General features: G+C 45.2%; 1 protein-coding gene across 3 annotated transcripts in view; it reads left to right on the top strand.

The window, feature by feature from the left end:
- ITGA10 (integrin subunit alpha 10) overlaps positions 1–21,954 on the top strand; it is a 92,134-nt gene that overhangs the window by 23,454 nt on the left and 46,726 nt on the right. For 2 of the 3 annotated variants that reach the window (XM_061606891.1, XM_061606892.1), the window contains 6 exons: positions 6,092–6,219; positions 14,127–14,275; positions 15,413–15,563; positions 16,741–16,906; positions 19,455–19,522; positions 21,136–21,280. In XM_061606891.1, coding sequence (XP_061462875.1) covers positions 6,092–6,219; positions 14,127–14,275; positions 15,413–15,563; positions 16,741–16,906; positions 19,455–19,522; positions 21,136–21,280 — 807 coding nt within the window. Of the gene's footprint in view, positions 1–6,091; positions 6,220–13,959; positions 14,010–14,126; positions 14,276–15,412; positions 15,564–16,740; positions 16,907–19,454; positions 19,523–21,135; positions 21,281–21,954 lie in introns of those variants that run through there. The other variant, XM_061606893.1, reaches the window with a different exon arrangement.

The following is a 21,954-nucleotide window of genomic DNA, read 5'->3' as shown; positions in this document are numbered from 1 at the left end:
AATCAGTTCTACAAGTTCTTTTAAAGTGCAGTTTTACCAGGGGGATAGAGGAACTCTGGTGCACCTTTCCAGGTCACTCTTACAGAGTCTCTGTTTATCATTTTATTGGAGGGCTCTATTTTTTTAATCACAGGGCAAGTTGCAAATGTCCTAAGTGTAGCCATTTTGCTTAGACAATCTAGGATTGCTTTTATATTCACACATACATGCCTTTTAACAACCTTGCTTATTTTATATTCTGTAACTTTTAACATTTTATTTGTGGTTGGTGGACCACGAATGAATTACAATTAGATTTGGATTTTGGGAGCCACATTTGCACTACTGAAAAAGAGGATTTGCATCACCAAAAAAAGAGAACACCAATTTGCATCAAAATTGCATATGGTAATTTATATGTAGAAATGCAGAAATAATTACTATAATTTAAATATAAACGCAATACATCTTGCCCTAATGGGGAAGACACCAGAGGGTCTGCATGCCTCCTCCAGCCGCTGACCAGGGGATGCTGATGGTGGACGGGCAACTTCAGAGCTCTTCCTGCTCTTCCTTTATGTGGGTCCTTATCTTAAACCAGACAGCCCTCAAGCAGAGGACTGTCCTCTGTAAAGTAGGACACATGGCCAACTAAATTTGGGTTGGCTTCAGGCTCTGCTATTCCCTCTGCTCCGGTGTGTGTATGTCAGGCTCTCCCCATTGACACACCAAGCAAAGCCAGGCTGTGCCGCTCGTGATCACCCACCAGGTGCCATCTTCTGCCCCTACTAGGCCCCACGAAGCCCTGCCCCATCCAGCCTGCCTCTGCCTCTCGATCTGTGAGGTGTCATCACATCTCCTAGGCTCCGTTCACCCAGCCTGGGGAGATGCAGCACCCCTAGTTTGTAATTAGGGATGGAAGGATCTGTCAATTTCGGTTCTCTCAGTTTCTCATTTTCCAATCTTAAATTCTTTTCCATATTTCTGCAGCAATTTGCAATTTTTTTTAAAAAAAAGGCCTCATGAAAATTCTCCAGCGTTTTAGTATTAATTTCTCCTAATAAACACATTTTGTATGCAATTTTGACTAATGTTCACATTGTTGCAAGTAATTTATATGAATATAATGCATTTTGGTATGTTATTTTTGCTAATAATTTTTCTGCACACTTTCCATGAATATATGCATTTTTGTAAATATTCAGGTGAACTGCATCACAACATTTGAACAAGTGTGAATTTTGAAGGATGGCTGTGTTTCAGTTCTCATTGTTTCAGAAAGTGCAAATTTGACAGATTTGGCTTTAAATGCAAATTGAATTGAATATCTCCTCCATACCTAGTTGTAATTCATGATTCCCTGGAGAGGTACAATAGCTCAGGGGCAGAGCACCTGCTTTACATGCAGAAAGCCCCAGGTTCATAGAATCACAGAACAGTAGAGTCAGAAGGGGCCTATGAGACCATCAAGGCCAGCCCTCTGCTCAATGCAGGATCCAACTTAAAGCATGCCTGACAAGTGGCTGTTCAGCTGCCTCTTGAATGCCTCCAGTGTTGGAGAACCCACCACATTCCTAGGTAATTGGTTCCATTGTTGTACCGCTCTAACAGTTTGGAAGATTTTCCTAATGTTCAGTCGAAATCTGGCTTCCTGCAACTGGAGCCCATTATTCCGTGTCCTGCACTCTGGGACCATCAAGAAGAGATCCTGGCCCTCCTCTGTGTGACAACCTTTCATGCACTTGAAGAGTGCTATCATATCCTCCCTCCGTCTTCTCTTCTCCAGGCTAAACATGCTCAGTTCTTTCAGTCTCTCCTCATAGGGCTTTGTTTCCAGTCCCCTGATCATCCTCGTTGCCCTCCTCTGAACTTGTTCCAATTTGACTGCATCCTTCTTGAAGTGCATTGTCCATAACTAGACACAGCCTAGACAATGCTGACAAGAGGGGAACTAGTCCTTTGAGTGATTTGGAAACTATACTTCTATTAATGCAGCCTAAAATAACATTTGCCTTTTTTGCAGCCACATTGCACTGTTGGTTCGTATCAGTCTCCAGCATCTCCTGTTTTATGTTCACCGCCCAGAGAGCTATTGCTAGTCGGGCGGTATATAAATTTAATAAATAAATAAATAAATAAATAATAAATTTGCCTTTTTTGCAGCCACATTGCACTGTTGGTTCGTATCAGTCTCCAGCATCTCCTGTTGAAGCATTTAAGATAATAGATGATGAGAAATCCTGGAGAGATCCTGGAGACTTGCTGACTTTCAGTGTACGCCATTCTTGGCTAGATGGACAAACAGCTTGACACTGTATCAATAAGCTTCCTGCATTAAAGCTGGGATGTTTTTGTGATTTGAAAAGAAGGCACTACTACAAACATTTAAATTCCCCAAAGTTTATCATCTTCCTTCAGCCTACAGGCCCCTGCCTCATGATCAACCCCGACGGCCCAGGACTTAATGATTCCACATGAGGTCTGACTCACGCTCTGGAAAGTGGTGCTGGAAGGACTTCAGCAATACATCATGTGCCAATGCATTTGCTTCGTGGTCTCCCTGAGGTGGCAACCTTGTGCCTGGGCTGAACCACTTCAGAGGGCATGTGCCATTCTTTACAGAAGTCAGTCCTCTATTTGTAGAGCTGGATCTGGTCCAAATCCAGTTTAAAAAACCATAAGAAGGGAGAGCGGCGGGGGACAATGACTGGAAGTTGCCCATAACCAGTTAGCAATGCCTGGACAGCAGACTGAGCAACAGGCACACAGCTCACCTGAGCACAGTCATCCCCGGTATGGTCAGATGTATTTCTATTTAAAGTGCTGCAATTATTTGCAGGTTTCCAGATGCAAATTTTAGGTGCCCCCATTTTGTCTTCTTTTTTGGCACTATGGAAGTCCCCCCCACCACCACCACTTCAGACTGCTAGGTGACACTTGCATAAAGCTGACAGCGTGTCTTCATTAATTTTTCAACCGAACCTTTCATGCCAACACTATTGAGTCCAAGCAGTTTTACAGCAATTTTGCAGCTGTTGCATTCCGTCAATATACAGAATTGCTTTCAGGCAATATTTTAGATACTGCATCTTCAGCATTCTATGGATACAATGCATTGTGAGCTAAGCTGATAAATGATCTGAGCGCTGGCTATTTTTGTCTAAAGTTTTGCCCTGAATTTCCCAAACAATTGTGTATCAGGTAAATGCTTTATTATTAAGCACTGGAATGTCATATTGTTTCTGCTGTTCCAATGTAATAGCCAGGACCCCCAGGCCAAGGGGTGCGGAACCTGGGAGATAAGGGGTGGTGCCTGGAAAATTAGGGGGTGGAGCCTGGTAGGATGTGTTGGCAGCTGGTGAGAGTGGAGGATGAGGAAGAGAGCATGTGCTTGATACCTACAGGGTGTTGGCTGGTGGATATGGGGGCAAACCTAATAACCCCTAAAGCTCCTGTGAAGGAGGCTACTCCCTTAGGAATCACAATCTCCAAAATGTTCTTGCCTGTCCACTTCCAGACCAAAAGCACATTGTCCCTCCTAAGCTTTTTCCTGCCATCAAACCATTCTTTAACTTTCAGCATAGAAGCCACAGCGGTTTCTCAGGATTCTGTTGCTCAGTCTGTCATCTCTCCCCCTCAACAAGCAGTTATGTTACCTACTATCATGGTGTCCAGGGCGAGTTCATGATCTACTTCTTTAGAGAGTGATAGAGGTTGACAAATTATGGAAGGTGGCTAAGGATGGGGGAGGAATTCGATTCAGTTCACATTTAAAGCCAAACTTATCAAATTTGTACTTTCTGAGCCACTATGAGAAAAAAACAACACAGCCCTTCTTTGAAATTCACACTTATTCAAATTTTGCAATGCAGTCCTCCCATCACAATGTTTACAAAAATGCATATTTGGGGAGAAATGTGCATAAAACTGGGTACCAGTCTGTGAAAACAAAAATGCATTATATTAGGAGAAATTGCTTGCAAAATCAAAACTGCATACAAAAAACTGCTCATTAGGAGAAATTCACACTAAAATGTTGAAGTGTTTTCAAAATTCACAAATGGCTGCAGAACAATATTAATATTGATAAATGAAAGGAAATATCGATAAATGAAAGGCAATATCAATATTTTGAAAGGAAATATTAATATTTTGCAAGAAAAGCAGCTTTGCCGCCACCTTCTTCTCCTCCTCTGTGTCTGAGGCTGGACAATTTTCATGTTAGCAAGCAGAGACCGGCTGGGAACTTTTGGTAAGGAAAGGAGGAAAACAGTTTTCAGTGCTCCCCATCTCCCACTATCTTGTCTGCATGTTGGTCCATCCAACCATCATGCTCCTCTCCTCTCTTCTTCTCCCGCCTGTCTGCCTGTCCATCCCTCTATCCTCCTGCCAATCCAGCCTGCTTCTCTCTCCCCTTCTCCTCCCTCCCATGCTGGTCCTAGCTGGGGCTGTAGGCTGCTTGTGGTGCACATCTCCGCCCCCTCTGAGGCAGCCATTCACTGTGCCCCCTTCTTGCTGAATGCATCTCTCTGTCTCTCTCTGTCTCTGTCTCTCTCTCTCTCTCTCTCTCCCACACACACACACACACATACACACACACTGTCACTCACACAGACACATTCTTCTTCCCTTCTCCTAGTCAATTTCAGTGAGCAAGCAAAGCAGGCTGACCAGTTTAACTTTTACTGAAAATGGAAATGGACTGCCTTCAAGTCAATCCTGACTTATGGCGACCCTATGAATAGGGTTTTCATGGTAAGCGATATTCAGAGGGGGTTTACCATTGCCTACCCCTGAGGCTGAGAGGCAGTGACTGGCCCAAGGTCACCCAGGGAGCTTCATGGCTGTGCGGGGATTCGAACCCTCGTCTCCCAGGTCGGAGTCCAACACCTTAACCACTACACCACACTGGCTCTCTTAATTTATATTAGATGTGGTAAAAATCTAGTGTCAGGAAAAGCAACAGAAGTTCACAGGTTTCAGGGTTGGTCTACAAAGATAGCAGACGTGAATTATCAGGGAGTCTGATGCCAATTCTGATTTAATGGAAATCAATGCCCTACCCTATCACTCAGCTGTGTCACCACCTACCACCCTCTGGGCTGGGCCCTGGACAGCCATTTCAACAGCAGGTGAGTGGCAATGCTGCTTTTGAACGGGTGGCAAGCTTAGCTCTCATCCATGGTAGCTGAGTGCACACCATTTTAATTATTTACCTCAAACGTGCTGCCCTAGCCACACAGACCTTTATGCTGGGGCATTACATTTGGATACATGGAGATGGTGGGTGGTCACCATGGATGGGAACAGAGATTGGTTCATGTTCAGAGGTAGCAGCGCCATGCACCCAGGGGCCTTGAGAGGAGGGAGGTAAGAAAAAAATGTGTGGTTTCATTGTGGGTGTGTTGGGGGCTAATAACAAAGTGCCAAGGGTTCCCTAAAGTCTGGTGCAGCAGTGGGTTGGAGGTTGCCTGTTGGTGGTGGCCAGAGCCTGTGCTCCTCCCTGTCACAGATAGGCAGGCAGACCCTTCCTCCTCCTACTCACCTTCACTCACCATCTCTGCATGAGGGGATGGGAGGTTTATACTATTCTCCTGGCACACTGAGGTCCCATCATACCTTCCCCCTTCCAAGTGCTCAGCTGGGCAGCGAGGAGAGGAGCAATCCAATCATGCCGCTCCTCTCTGCTGCCACTGATTGATGCTATGAACAGCTGAGGAGTGCATTCCAGCCCCAGTCATCTAGGCAGCAGAGAAGGGAATCAGCTGGGGAGCTGGCCCTGCTGTGAGGCACTTGGGACTCAGCCGAGGGCTGCAAGTAGCCCCTGTGTGCTTTAGTCTTTCCTCTTAGGTCAGGTACTCCAACCCTCTTGATTATTTTGTTTGGGTGGATCTACCTCACAAGGCAGTTCTCATCTTCTTAATTAGCAGAGACACATGAACGAATGTGGCGCTAGGCTGCCATAACTTGGATCACCTAGATGGATCCCATGTATGGGTCAGCTTGTTAGGCCTGGCTTTTTAGGGGGGAAAACATCTTTGCCTCTAACTCTTCCACCCCAAAATGTCTCCTTTGCCATTGTCTAACTCTCTGCCTTTTCAACTTCGTACAGGATGTTCGACTTACATGGACATCATAATTGTCCTTGATGGATCCAACAGCATTTATCCTTGGTACGAGGTGCAGAACTTTCTTAGCAACATCCTTAGCAAGTTTTTCATCGATCCAGAGCAGATCCAAGTGAGTTTAGTGTTTTGCTTAAAATCAGTTTTTTTCTTTTTTTAATTATCATCAAGACACAAATAATGTACAAAACTATAAGTGATATGAATAATAGAATCATAAAATAGTAGAGTTGGAAGGGGCCTATAAGGCCATAGAGTCTAACCCCCTGCTCAATGCAGGAATCCAGTTAAATTACAATATAGACACAGTTATATGTGCAATCTTTACTAAGATACACATCCATTTATAAATTCCTGTTTCTGTTAGTTATCCATAAATAGTCATTCTACAACGTAATATCATTGATTCCAAAACCTTCAGTTTCTCATGCTTAGTTAATATATTGGACCACTGGGTTCCACTCATTTCTCTACACTTTTCTTGATACTTTAGCATCACAGTAGCTTAATTATTCCAAACCTGTTTTTATATGGTAAAATCACTGTTGCAGGCTAACTGGTTATTCTTGTGAGAATTCTGTGCTGGCTGGGGCTGATGCGAGTTGTAAGACCAAAACATCTGGAAGGCAGCAGGTTGGGAAAGGGCAGTCTATGGAGTAGCAGGTTTCAAAAGGGGTAGATTAACAATAATGATTGGCACAGTCATTAACCAAAATGGAGACAAGAAATTAGAAGAAGGCTAGGATTGGGGAGGGCACCTATGAGAGAACTAGAAAAGGTATGCAGAGGTGATTTACCATTGCCTTCCTCTGAGGCTAAGAGGCAGTGACCGGCCCAATGTCACCCAGTGAGCTTCATGGCTGTGTGGGGATTTGAACCCTGGTCTCCCAGGTCGTAGTCCAGCATTCTAACCCCTATGCCACACTGGCTCTCCTGGAACTAGAAAAGGTCCTCAAATGCAAAGATGTATCACTGAACACTAAAGTCAGGATGATTCAGACCATGGTATTCCTGATCTCTATGTATGGATGTGAAAGTTGGACAGTGAAAAAAGCAGGCAGGAGGAAAATTAACTCATTTGAAATGTGCTGTTGGAGGAGAGCTTTGCACATACCATGGACTGCGAAGAAGACAAATAATGGGGTGTTAAAACAAATTAAACCAGAACTATCACTAGAAGCTAAAATGATGAAACTGAGGATATCATACTTTGAACACATAATGAGAAGACATGATTCACTAGAAAAGATAATAATGCTGGGAAAAACAGAAGGGAGTAGAAAAAGAGGAAGGCCAAACAAGAGATGGACTGATTCCATAAAGGAAGCCACAGATCTGAACTTACAAGATCTGAACAGGGTGGTTTATAACAGATGCTACTGGAAGTCGCTGATTCATAGGGTTGCCATAAGTCATAACTGACGTGAAGGCATTCAACAACAACAGAGGTTGAGAGCCACCCAGGAGATGTCTGCAAGAGTCTGTTTAGCATCTTCCCCACATCCTCCGGATACATTGGCTGAGGAAACACTGAGATGCTCTTCTGGACCATTTCCCTGACTCATCATGATGAGAAGGAAGACTTGCTGAGCCAGAGCTGTGGGGAAAGAGTTAAGGATGAACCATGACTACTGTTCATATTATTGGTTACACCTATTTTTTTTCTAGGCACCGAAGATTAATAAAGAGACACTGACCTTGCTCACAGACTTATAGTCTAATAGACGCAATGCAATAGAAAAAAGGCTCAGGGGGAAAAGCAGAATTCAATCAAGTCACCACTATTAATTTTTTTATCTATGTTTATAATTACACTTATATCCCACCTTTCCTCCAAAGAGCTCAAGGTGGCATACAAAGTTCTCCTCCCTCTTCATTTTGTCCTCTCAACAACCCTGTGAGGTAGGTTAGGCTGCAAGGCTGCGACTGGCCCAAAGTCGCCTAGCGAGCTTCATGGCTGAGTGGGGATTTGAACCCTGGTCTCCCAGGTCCTAGTCCAACACTCTAACCACTATGCCACACTGGCTCTGTAGTTCTTCATAGTTACATAATATTACCATGTTTGGGTTAGATTTATTAAATCGGTATGTCCCTTCCCACTAAAAAGTCTGGAAGCAATTTGCAAGCAAGTAAAAAATTACAATAATAAAAATTAAAATAAAAACAGATGCACCAATATATAATCATATCACTGGTGCTGCCCAGATGCCTGGGAAAAGTACATTGTCATTGCCACCAAGCATATGGAGCGTGTATCTGGGACAGCAGAGGAAGGGCAACCGGGTCAGGGGACAATAAGCCCCCGTGGGCGGAGCTTACATTTCAGAACGTAAACTCAGAACAGTGTCAGAGGGCCTAGTTTTTGTTGCACTCTCTTATTTTTTGCTGTCCTATTTTTTTTATTAGGTTTTTGGGGGTATTTTGCTGCTTTTAGTAATTTTGCAAATGTTGGCTGTATTGAGCTTGCTGTTGTTGGCCGCCTGCAGCTTTTGAAGGAAAGGTTATATCCCATATGAAGAGTTTGGGAAAATTTCATCCAAAATATATTTGTTCAGATGACAAAAGCCATCATTTGATATATAAGGTAGGGGTTGGCCAATTATGTATACAGTAGGGCCTCACTCATATGGCAGGTTACGTTCCAGACCCCCGCCTAAAAGTGAAACCTGCCGAAAAGCGGAACTCTGTCAATAAAATGGTGCCCGATGCTCGAAAAACGCCGTAAAAGCAGAACAAGCGCCATATGAGTGGGGCCTTACTCTAATTGAAAACCGCCGTAACAGCGGAACGCCGAAAAGCGGGCCACTGAAAAGCGGGGCCCTACTGTACAGTAGTCATTAATCACTAAACAGAGAAAACTTTGGCATGCAAAGCCCCCTTCTCAATTATATAATCTATTATTGTTTACTAGTAGAAGTTCAGCTTATATTCATTGGATCACAATACAGAATGAACAACGAACTCTTGCAGGGTTTGACATCTTATAAATAAGGCAGCTCAACAAACAGTGGGAAAGATCCTCCATTTCATCTGTGCAAAACCTTAAATTAATACACCTTTAAATGACGGCAAAAACTGAAAACCTTAAATTAAATGGAATGCACCTATAATGACCATCTACGGCTGCAAAGCATCACCATGTTTGGGAGTTTGCCTTAGATCTCATTCTCTCTCTCCAGTCTGTAAGCACGCGCTGGAATATCTCTTGAGTGTTTCTCCAGCTCCTTTGCTGCTGCAGGACTGTAGCCTGTCCCAGGGCAGAGGCTTAGGACATTTGAAAATCCTAGCCTGTGGAAAACAGGAAGCTTAAAGAAAACAAAGCAAGGGAGGGGAACAGACCTGGTTTTCTGTAGCCTCATTGTAAGTGATAGATGGAGGGACTCTCTGCTGCTGAGTCAGCATGAATGCCAGGACCTTCTCCAAGGCTCAAGAAGGGTTGGCAGGAAGCAGTGCAGATGGCTTTGCCCCAAGAAAAATTCACCTTTTGTTATTACAGATGTTGCCAGACTGCATCTCCCATCAGCCGCAGTAGCCAGAATGGCCAGTGGTCAGGGATGACGGGAAATATAGTTCAAGAGCATTTGGGGGAGGGCACACAGATTCCCTATTCCCGACCAAGCAACAGGCAGACAAGTCCCCTCTTTGCTCACCATGTTGGCTGATGAAGATGCTCCCCTTCCTTCTCGTCCATGTTGACCCCCCCCCAATAGTAGCACACACTCATTGTCAGGTAACCTGCCTAAGTTACTTCCCTTCATATTAATGTCATGCTTAGCATTTATGTAGCATGTTTCTGTTGGCATGTGTGCGTTGTTGTGTGAAACAGCATACATTACGTTGGAGTTAAGTTGAGCAAGAAAACTTCTTCAGAGCATGTTAAGAGTCTTTATTGAAAGACATTAAGGCCAGAGGCTTAAGAGTAAATACATGTAGAGATTCTTCAGTCACCCCCCTTCTGGTACATCTCTCTCCATAGATAAAACACAAAAGACAGCCTCTCAGCTCAGAGGCATAATTCAGAAGAAGCAACAACACATAGACTCTGTTACAACTTTCCCAGCTGTTATCAGATGGCTACCATAGCAACGGCCCTGGCAGTCCGTTCCCAGACAGAGCATAGACATAACTCCCCCTTAACCACAGTTACGTCTTCAAACTTGCAGGCTTCATGGAAAACTACTAGAGACAGTAATGCCTACTGGTCACCAGCCCAACAGCCTCCCTTTTTTCCATTAAGACTGCAAAATACACATGAAATACATCTCCATAATACATAATCATACAGTCATACATTTCTACAATACCTCTTGCAATACATTTCAGTTCAGTACAGTTCAAAATTACATCTCAGTACAGTTCAAAAACTTTATTCACTCAAACTTTGGTTCAACACATGTCAAATAAAGTGTCTCAGGATCCATGTCTACAACTTTATTCATTCCAGGACTTGTTATTAATCCCACAGTAAATTTGTCAGGCGGTTTGCCTAAATTCGCTCTCGTGGAGCGTCTTAAAGGAACCAGAGCCTCGGCTCTCTCTGCCCCCCCATTTGTGCTTGTGCTTGGCACAACCTGCGCAGGAGCTTCCATTTCCTCAGCTTTTCGTTTCTTCGATCTGCGTTTTCCACAAATGAGCTCATGCAAAGCATCTCTGAGAGGAATTTGTGTACCTTCCACTTTAATGTCAACATCTGGCTTAAATTTCTGTGATTGTGTTTGTGTGTCATTTGTTCTTGTAAGACGGACTGTCTCCCTTTGATCCCAAGGCTTTTCTGAGACTTTAATGCTTCTGCTCAGAATTAACTGCTGTGTTTCTGGACACCAAACTCTGTAATATGCATTCTGAAATCCCAAAACAAAACCTTGCTGTGCTCTGGGTGCAAGCTTGCCCCTCCTTTTTCCCTGTGGAATGTGGATCCAGCACCTTGCCCCGAATTTTTGAATGTGTTGTATTCTAGGCTTTCTGCCAGTAAGTTTCTCATAAGGAGACATTCCAATAGCACTATGTAACACCCTGTTGTGAATGTAATTCGCATAAAGAATTGCCTCTGCCCAGAAAGAATTCCCTAAACTGCAATCCAGCAGCATGGCTCTCATTGCTTCCCCAAGCACCCTATTTTTTCTCTCAGCAGTTTCATTGGAAAACAGGCTGTGTGGAGCAGTGAAATTCTGGTTTATTCCCTTACTCTCCAGAAAGTCACTCAATGCTTTACTCGTGAATTCCCCACCTTGGTCCGAGCGTATAGCCCCCACCGTGACCAAGTGTTGAGTTTCGATTCTCTTAATGAACAGTTTCAGCTTCTGCTCAGCTTCACTTTTATGCTTTAACAGAAAAACATGAGAAAATCTTGAAAAATCATCTACCAGTACCATGAAGAATTTCGCACCTCCTCGTGAAGCATTTATTGGCCCTGCTAAATCAACATGTACTAGCTGGTAGGGAGCTGTTGTGGTTCTCTCAGCCTCCCGGTTTATTGGTGCAATAGTCATTTTAGCTTGATTACAAGAATCACAATCCATTAACTGACCACAGTCTCTTAAACGCATGTCTTCACTGTGCAAAGGGGTTTTCTTTATCGTGTCAAGGTTCGCATGCCCCAGCCTTTGATGCCATTCATGGACGCAGCCCTGATGTACCTGTGCCTCAGCATTTAACACAGCACACCCTGCTTGACTGCTCTTTATTACAAACTGTGCATCATTAAGACTTCCCTGCATGCACACTTCATCTCCCCTCATTATAAAACATTGGCCTTTGTGGAACAAAATTGAATAATTACAACTTACCAGTTTGCTAACTGATAAAATATTATGAGCCAATTCCGGAACAAACAAACAGTCTGACATTATGCCAAGTTTGTCAAATTTCACCAGACCACGTGCTTTTACGGATTTCCGTGATCCATCAGCAAGTAAAACAAAGTCCTGCTCATCTGTAGACGTGTAAAACAGACTCCTGTCTTTGATTAATATATGGCTTGCTCCGCTGTCGAGCAACCAGTTCACAGGTCGTAAATCTTGAGAGTTCTGTTTACAAACAAAGTTCACACTTCCCTGCTTCAAGCCTCTGTCCCTGGAGTTTCGCTTGACTGCACAATCTTTACGGAGATGCCCACGAGCCCCACAAGCAAAACAAGGCTTCAGCCTCTGCTGCTCCCGCTTGTTTTCCTGTCTGCTTTCGACAGCCTGCTCCGGTTCGGCACATTTCTCCTCCTTGCTTCTGACAGCTTCCACCGGCTGGGCTCTCTGCGCCTCCTGCCTCCGCTGCCATTCCTGGGACAAATCCTGCAATGCGTCCCAGATCTGTTTAGCCGATGGCTCATCTCTCACACACATCAGTTGAGCATCCGATAGAGCCAAGATTATAAACGCCTGCGCCCTCTGGTCTCGACGCTTCCAGGCCGCGGTCGGTACCGCCGGGGTTTTTTCCTCAATAACGTCCCATAAATCCTCTGTTATCAGCAAAGTCCTCATCCTCGGCTTCCAGCTGCCAAAATTCTTTTCATTAAGTCGTTCCATCGGCAAGCCTCCCCCAGACTGGTTTACAGCCATGTTGCTCACCTCCGTCTGGTTCAATCAATCAAGCTGCCCTCTCTGGAACTCCGTCTGCCGTTCAGACCAGCAACTTACTCCCGTGTAATGCGCTGTGGAGCGTAACCATCCTCTGCTACCACTGTTGGTGTGTGTGCATTGTTGTGTGAAACAGCATACATTACGTTGGAGTTAAGTTGAGCAAGAAAACTTCTTCAGAGCATGTTAAGAGTCTTTATTGAAAGACATTAAGGCCAGAGGCTTAAGAGTAAATACATGTAGAGATTCTTCAGTCACCCCCCTTCTGGTACATCTCTCTCCATAGATAAAACACAAAAGACAGCCTCTCAGCTCAGAGGCATAATTCAGAAGAAGCAACAACACATAGACTCTGTTACAACTTTCCCAGCTGTTACCAGATGGCTACCATAGCAATGGCCCTGGCAGTCCGTTCCCAGACAGAGCATAGACATAACTCCCCCTTAACCACAGTTACGTCTTCAAACTTGCAGGCTTCATGGAAAACTACTAGAGACAGTAATGCCTACTGGTCACCAGCCCAACAGTTTCAAGGGGCAAAGCCCTTTCACATACATTCAGGGTGATCCTTACTTCAGCGCTAAAAGGTCAGTATAATAATAGGCAAAAAACCCCTTGCGGTTTAAGAACGTACCTCAAACTTTTAAAGAGCAGGGAAATTGGACAGCTATAGTGAATGCACCAGGGGAGCAGGAGACCTGACTTCCTCTCTGAGATATTGTACTGCCTTACAAATTTGTCAAAATGCAAACACCATTTGGGTTGATCTTTCACAGTCCAATCTGCTTTCTGTGTACCTTGGAAGAATTTGGTAACATGTGCCTCTGAGCATATGGTGAGTGGTGGCAACACCTGCAATCAGCCCAAAGAACATGCTCTGTGCTGATCTTGTTTTAGCAGGGAGGAAGCTTCAGGTGAAGATGCGAATGAGTGGGCAGGTTTGCCTGGAACTGAGTGGTCCTTCAGGGATTGGAGCATGGCATGTGGATAGGCAACATGTGGCAGCCTGCACCCATATAGAGTGGGGGTCTTGCACTATAGTAGAGTGTTATGCACTATGAGAAACACATGTTTTGTCTGCTAATGATTCAAGGTCCAGTCCCCAGCATCTCCCATTAAGAGGATCAGGTGGCAGGCAACAAGGAAAGCCTTTGTCTGAGACCCAGAAGAGCTACTGTGAGTAGTCAGCGTAGACCATACTGATGGAACTATAACCTGCCCTGGTATAAAGTCTTGCGTTCCAAGAGAGGCTCAGTGGTAGAGCACCTCCTGTGCACTCAGGAGATCAAAGGCTCACTCCAGATCTGGCTGGGAAAGACTCCTGCCTAGAGCACGGGTCAGCCAGCCACTGCGAGTCAGTGTAGACAGCATGGGGCCATATGGGCTGAGGGTCCTCCTCTGTGCAAGGGCACCTTTCTCAACGAATTGCATCTTTTTTTCCCCTACTGTACAGGTTGGGGTCTTGCAGTACAGTGAGGTCGCAGTCCATGAATGGACTCTGAAGGATTACCAAACAGCGGAAGAGGTCATTGAAGCAGCCAAAAACATTAGCCGCCAGGAGGGGCTCGAAACTCGGACTGCTTCCGCAATCCACAAGGCCTGGTATGTGTGTCTTGAGAGCAACAGAGGAGCTGGAGGCCAGCTCACACATTAAACAAATGGACATGTGTCCTTTCATCCGGAGCTGGCCAAGGATATTTTAATGTCAAAGTAGGGAAATCTGAGGGAAATTCCTCACTGATGTTTAATTAAGAGGGGGTCCTGTTTCGGTATTAGTTGGTAAACTAGGTGAGGTGTGTGTGTGTGTAGGGGCAAATAATTCCACGAGACTTCTAGATGTATCCGAGGAGGCTCAGTGTGGCATGCCCCATTCCCCCTGTTCCATAATTCGTGCCTCATACCCCTGATCTATGGGGTGTTTGTTGCTTCTGTGAACTTCGTTGCCAAGCCCGGCCTCCAAGAGGTCTTCTGTATCTTTAAAAGTTGTGCAAGGGAAGGGAGAATTCCCCCTTGTGGGTTTTCCCATTACGGCGTTGCCAGAACCCCTGCACTTGGCTGACTTTCTCTTCTCCTAAAGATACAGGCTCAGGCTCAGGCCAGGAGCCTGGCAACCCTACCTCTGCCAGAGGTGGTTCAGAAAAGCATGCCCTCCCAAGATGAGGGTCCTTTGGGGAAGGGGCCCGTAGCTCAGTAGCAGAGTCTCTGCTTTGCATGCAGAAGGTCCCAGGTTCAATCCCTGGCATCTCCAGGTAGGGCTAGGAGGAGAGACAGACCCCTGCTTGCAACCCTGCTGCTGCCAGTCAGGGTGGTCAGTACTGAGCAAGACAGACCAAGAGCCCAGACCAAGAGCAGTTTCTAGGAAGTCCCCTGGAGGCAGGGCTGGGGAGGTCTCTCCTGGGTCTTTGGTGCTGGCATCTTGGGGCTCTGCCTGCTCACCTGGAAGGATTCATCGTCTGAGGTCAGTTCAGAGCCTAGCACTGCACTGGGGTGCAATTGCTGGGAAATTCTTCTGAACAAGCCCCACTGAAATCCATTCATTTCAATATGGCTTGTGCAGGAGAATATCCTGGCAGGTTTTGCTCCAGTGAATCAGATCTGTTGACTTCCATACTGCTAGCCTTCACAGCATGCAAAATCTTGCCCCATGGTCAGGCCGCCTCTCACAGAGACACCGTTCTTGGAGCAGGAAAACGTTTCACCGAGTGGTCTTCCCTCCTTGTTTCTTATTTCTTTCTTTAGCACAGAGGCCTTCAGCCCAGAAAGAGGTGGGAGGGAGGGGGCCACCAAACTGATGATTGTGGTAACCGATGGGGAGTCTCATGATGGCGAAGAACTCCCCGAGGCCCTGGAAGAGTGTGAGAAATGGAACGTGACACGCTACGCCATTGCGGTGAGCATGATGGCGCCTGGAGGCTTCAGGGTGGTGGTGATGATGTCTCTTTCCGTGTGTGCAAGAACGAGAAAAAGAGTGAGTGAGGGTGAAGAGAGTTGTTGCTGTTATGTGCCTTCAAGTTGATTTCGACTTATGGCAACCTTATGAATCAGCGACCTCCAGTAGCATCTGTTGTAAACCACCCTGTTCAGGTCTTGTAAGTTCAGGTCTGTGGCTTCCCATTGTGTACATCGTACAACTCCGAACTCTCCATTTACACCTGTGCACATCAGCTTCTGGACTTCCTTTCGGCTTTGACCCAGCTGCGTCATTAGTCACAGCGCTACTCGTACTTGACCAGTGTTCTTCCCCAGTAGCTCGGTGGGTCCCTTCTGACCTGCACTATCTCCCACTATCTTCCAGCACTATCTTGTGTTGCATTTTGGATACTCTGTTCATAGGCTTTTCATGGTAAGAGGTATTCAGAGGTGGTTTACCGTTGCCTTCCTCTGAGTCTGGATGCATCTTACTCTGGTGTCTCAGCTTGGACCATTCTGCCGTGGGTGCCCCTGCTAGGAGTCTAGCCTCTTGGTCTAGGCTCCTGACGGCATTGCTCTCAACTTCTTCAACACTCTCAAACCCCCTCACCACGTTAAGGTGTGCATCCTAGGGGAAAGTGTGAAGAGAGACGTAATATAAAAAGGGAATTCATAGCAGGTTCGTCAGCCACGATTTGAGGTCTGGCTTCCTTCTAGATTGATAATAATAATAATAAAAATTTATTTCTGACCGAGTTAACGGCCACTCTAGGCGACGTACAATGATACAATCATACAATATAATGAATTACTAAAACCACAATTCGTCTCTAGACTGACAATTTCAATGGCAGGTAATCATTATTTTATTCCAGATGACTATTACTAAATATAATATTGGTTAATTCCAATCTGCATGTGAAGGACCAGGGAATTAATAAACTAAATTATATAGATGGGGCAGAGGCTGATGTTGGCATACTCCTCTGAGATGATTAGCCAAATCTAGTGCTTGAATCCTTTTGTATTTTTCCTCTCTCTCATCTCTCAGCCCCCACCCTGCGTTCATCTACACACCCAACATTTTCAGGTGGGTTGTAAAGTGTCAAAATGAGCACTTCTGTACTTTTGTAAAAAAATGGCTTTTGTTCCCTCAGGTGTTGGGACACTACATTCGGCGGCAGAAAGATCCAGACTCTTTCATCAATGAGATTAAATACATTGCCAGCGACCCTGACGAGAAGTATTTCTTCAATGTGACTGATGAGGCAGCCCTAAACGATATTGTGGATGCTTTGGGGGACAGGATATTTAGCCTTGAAGGTCCTGGAAGGGCTGAGGGGGGAGGGAGGCAAGATACTGCAAGGTTCACTGGCTTATGAAAGATGAACAAAATGGGGTGTGTGAGAAGTGTTGTTGTTGTTATATGCCTTCAAGTCGATTACGACTTATGGCGACCCTATGAATCAGTGACCTCCAAGAGCATCTGTCATGAACCACCCTGTTCAGATCTTGTAAGTTCAGGTTTGTGGCTTCCTTTATGGAATCCATCTCTTGTTTGGCCTTCCTCTTTTTCTACTCCCTGCTGTTTTTCCCAGCATTATTGTCTTTTCTAGTGAATCAGGTCTTCTCATGATGTGTCCAAAGTATGATAAACTCAGTTTCATCATTTTAGCTGCTAGTGGCAGTTCTGGTTTAATTTGTTCTGACACCCAATTATTTGTCTTTTTCGCAGTCCATGGTGTCAAAGAATTGTCCCTGTGGGGTCCCTTGTCCTTAGTTCCCCAAGGGGGGTCCTTTACTTCCGAGAACAGTCCCAACTCTTCTGGTTCTCTGCTTCTCAGGCAAAAACTCTCCTTCCTTTCAGGAGTAATTACTCACGGTAGTGCTGCCACCATCCCTCTTCCTGGTTCCTTCCTCTGAGAGAAGGGATCTCAGAGACCAATGTGAATTCTAAGGGATTAAGCCTAATTCATTAACAGTAATCAGTAGCGTTCAGCAATCAAGGACTAGATTTAGAATCTTTAGTTCCAAGCTAATACACACCATTTATAAAAGGATAGTTTATTTAAAGGTAAGTAGGATGGTGTATATATACAAAAGAGAACAACAGTTTGATTCCTTAAAGCTAATCACCCTCAAACGGGCTACATGAGGTACATTGGCATAACAAAGGAGAGAAGTTCAATACAGACAAAAGAATATAACAAAGGTCTATCTAAGCTAAGATCCTATACTTACAGTAGCGTAGGTCCTATTCTCCCAGTAGCATAGCCTGGTTCCCAAACGGCTTTTTCTGTCACACTTCAGGCGAGTCGAGTAGACTGAAAAAGGGAACAAAGGCTGAAGGAGCATCCTTCCTTTTTTATGGAGTTTATCGGTCAACAAGGAGTGGGGGAGGCAAAACGCCCTATTCCGCCCCTGCTGTGATCCACTCCTTTGAAGCCTTTGAAGATAAGGGGGCTAGAGAGCATCACCCAGGGGTCCTGATCTACAACACGCCCTCTTCCTGACTTTTGATCTCAGGAAGCTGATAAGAGATAACAGCTACGGCTTAGTTGCATCTTGCAAGGTTGCAAATTGTCTGTCTGAGATTGAGCTGTGGATCTCCCCCAGTAGGAAGTCCTAGGAAACCATAGGCTCCCAGAATTCTCTCTGGTTGACCCATTTCAGCTTGACCAAAGTTAGCTATTCTTGGCACATGGTATGTGCAAAGCTCTCCTCCAATACCACGTTTCAAATGAGTTGATTTTTCTCTTATCCGCCTTTTTCACTGTCCAACTTTCACATCCATACATAGAGATCGGGAATACCATGGTCTGAATGATCCTGACTTTGGTGTTCAGTGATACATCTTTGCATTTGAGGACCTTTTCTAGTTCTCTCAGACCTGCCCTCCCCAGTCCTACCCTTCTTCTGATTTCTTGAGTATTGTCTCCATTTTGGTTTATGACTGTGCCGAGGTACTTCTTCTGTGCCAATAGCGTTCCCTCCCTCTTGGGCTTACCTGGTAGCAGCAGCACTCCTCTGATTAGTGCTAGAAAATGGAAATGGACTGCCTTCAAGTCGATTCTGACTTATGGCGGCTCTAGGGTTTTCATGGTAAGTGGCATTCAGAGGTGGTTTACCATTGCCTTCCTCTAAGGCTGAGAGGCAGTGACTGGCCCAAGGTCACCCAGGGAGCTTCATGGCTGTGTGGGGATTTGAACCCTGGTCTCCCAGGTCGTACTCCAACACCATAACCACTACACCACACTGGCTGTCAGTGCTGAGCTACCCCCATTTAAATTTCCCACAATGGCAGCACTGTGGGAAATGAAAACAGTGGCTGTCTTTGCCAAATGGCAGGATCATAAGGGGCCCAAGGCAAGTGTTGGCAGTGGGTCCTGCCATGGTCTTGGGACCCCTGCAAGTGCCCCAAAGAGCCAGGCGGCGATGCTGGACTTGATGGGGCATGGGATCCTCTGCTGGTGGAGATGTAGATCCCACCAGAAGGAAATCCAGTTAAATCCCTCTCTTCCTCCCTGTCCATTTTCTCCTGAAAGCACATATTATTTCAGCAAACAGGGCACATCCTGTTCATTTGTTTCTCTGCTTATCTTATTTCTTGATTGCTTTTCTGCTAAGAAATACCCAAAGGGGCAGTGGAGGCTGGTGGCTCTGATGTCAGTGGGGCAGTGAATCCGCTCCAGGTTGTAGTCTGAACTCTCAAGGAGCTGCCCAAGGTGCTGCACTTTGGACAGCTCCTTGAAGGTTCCGACTAAAACCTGAAGCGGATTCACTCCCCCACTGATATCGGAGCCACCAGCCTCCACTGCAAAGGGGTGTACAAATATTGACAGATTTCTGCTTTCCTTCCCTTTATCACCAGGGACCCGTGAATATAGCTCTTTTGAGCTGGAGATGTCTCAGATCGGCTTCTCCACACACCTCCTCGAGGTAAGAAGACAACTTATGGCATAAACGACTGTAAACTATTGTGGTACCCAGGATTAGCCAATATGCCTAACCCTCCAACAACATCCCGTCAGCCCTGACCACTGGTCATGCTAGCTGGGTATTGATGGGAGTTGGAATCCAGGAACATCTGGAGGGCACCATATCGGCTACCCCTGGTTTAACTGCTTGATCTGGGAACATGACACTTGGAGAAGGTTGGATGACGACTGGGCAAAAGGCAATGGCAAATTATGTCTTATAAAGTGGCCATATGGCACACTCTGGTCAGTGACCAAGCAATGGAGCCCAAGGTGGGGCTATGCAAATAGAGGGGCGGGGCTGTAAAATGTCTGAGTTCTTCATTGTTCCAACAGACGTATAAGGGATAATGTGAATAAACTACAATCTAGGATGGAACTGAAAGGGGCAAAGTCCACTCTACATCCCAAACACTGAAGTCTCCAAAGTCAGGGACACCCCACAGAGGGATTCTTCAGTGCATCCTTTTATTTGCTCTCCTATAAGTGGTATTTCTTTATTATTTTTTAAGCCATCTCTTGATCTAAAGACACTTGAGGCAACTTAACAGCATTTTAAAACAAAAGGAGCACAATCCTATACATACCTACTCAGAACGAAGTCCTGCTGAGTTTGTTTCTTTGTTTATTGCATTTGAATCCCACCTTTCCTCCAAAGAGTTCAAGGTGATGTACATGGTTCTCCTGTTCCAGGTTAGTGGATATAGGTTTGCACCTAAAATATACATAAAAATTAAAATGAATAAAATGCTAAAACAGCCACAGCTTTAAAGACCACAGCTGTCATTCAGTTTAAGCCCCGACAGGATGTGCTAGTCGTAAGCACTATCAGCTGATAGCTTTGGTGTTGTATTTTGGACTAATGGAAGTTTCTGAACAGTCTTCAAGGGTAGCCCTGTCTAGAGTGCTTTACAGTGTCTGGACATGATCAGGACACGATCAAGCGAGCTGTAGTGGTCAAAGTGTCAGACTAGGAAAGGTGAGACCCAGAGTTAAATCACTGCCCAGCCCCAAAAGCTGACAGTCGCTATTCCTCTGCCTAACTTGTTTTAAATGTTTATATTGTGTTTTAAGTTGTTTTTAAAAGATGTGTTTTTAAATTTATATATTTGTTTTAATGTTTTTAGTTACTGTAAACCGCCCAGAGAGCTTCAGCTATGGGGCGGTATATAAGTACAATAAATAAATAAATAGATAACTTATCTTGCAGGGTTGTTGTGAGGATAAAATGGGAGGGGGGGAACCATGAATATTGCTGAGCTTCTTGGAGGAAAGGTGAAATAGAAATGTAAAAAAATACATCTATAACGCAGGATCACGCAAGCACAGCATCGCTGATGGGTGGCCATCCAGCCCCTGCCTGCCCACTGCCTTCCGGGATGGTCTGCCCTGCTGCCTCACAGCTGGTGTCATCAGGAAGTTTCACTGCAATTTCCAGCCATTGGTTCTAGTCCTACCTTGCTAAGAGAATGATTGTTAATCTGACCTTTAGCTGGGAGCAAGCTTTTGAATTATGCAGAAGCCTTCTTCGTTTTGTGTGGCTGGGTTACTATGGAGTTGCTTGTTCCCTGGCAGGATGGAATCCTCTTTGGCATGGTTGGTGCATACGACTGGGATGGCGCAGTGCTGAAAGAGAGCAGGAGTGGACGGATCATCCCGCCAAGGGAAGCCTTTGAGAGGGAGTTCCCCCTGAAGCTAAAAAACCATGCAGCCTATCTCGGTAAGGAAAGATGCAGCTCTTCATTGTACAGAAAAAGGAAGAGTGGACACGCCCACAAAAGGTGCAAAGATAAACGGTGCTGCGGGAGCAGGCCAAAGGTCCATTTAGCCCAAAATCCTGTTTCCCATCGTGGCCATAAGAAAAGCAGGAAGGCAACACCCCTTCCCTACTGTTTATTTCCAGTGGCTGGTGTTCAAAGGTAGACTGCCTCTGTACATGGAGGTTCCATTTAACTATCAAGGCAGTTGACAGTCCTTTCCCCCTCCATCAGTTTCTCTAATTCTCAGTGGCCGTTTCCAGCAACAATGCAAACATTAAATGTATGAAATTTAAATTTATGAAACAGTTTTTTATTCCACTCTTCAGCCATAATTGCTCCAAGAGTGGGTTATGTATGGCGAATAAAATGTTTAATAAAAACAAAGCAGTCCCATCCTGCAGGCTTGCAATCTAAAGGACATGACAGAGAAGAAAAAGGGGGGAGCGGAGGAGGAAAAAAGCGAACTCAGTCACCAGAATGTAAAGCTACAAGAGTACTCATAATGACTAGCTGTTCAGGGAGAGGAGGAGCCAGAGGAACTCATTATACTTAAATACTTATTTACGGTTCCTTCCCCTTAAATATTAAGATCCTCCGTGGCGCAGAGTGGTAAGCAGCGGTAACGCAGCCGAAG

Source organism: Rhineura floridana, chromosome 22, assembly GCF_030035675.1.
Source record: "Rhineura floridana isolate rRhiFlo1 chromosome 22, rRhiFlo1.hap2, whole genome shotgun sequence".
NCBI lineage: Eukaryota > Metazoa > Chordata > Lepidosauria > Squamata > Rhineuridae > Rhineura > Rhineura floridana.
This window is presented reverse-complemented; position numbering and strand designations above follow the sequence as displayed.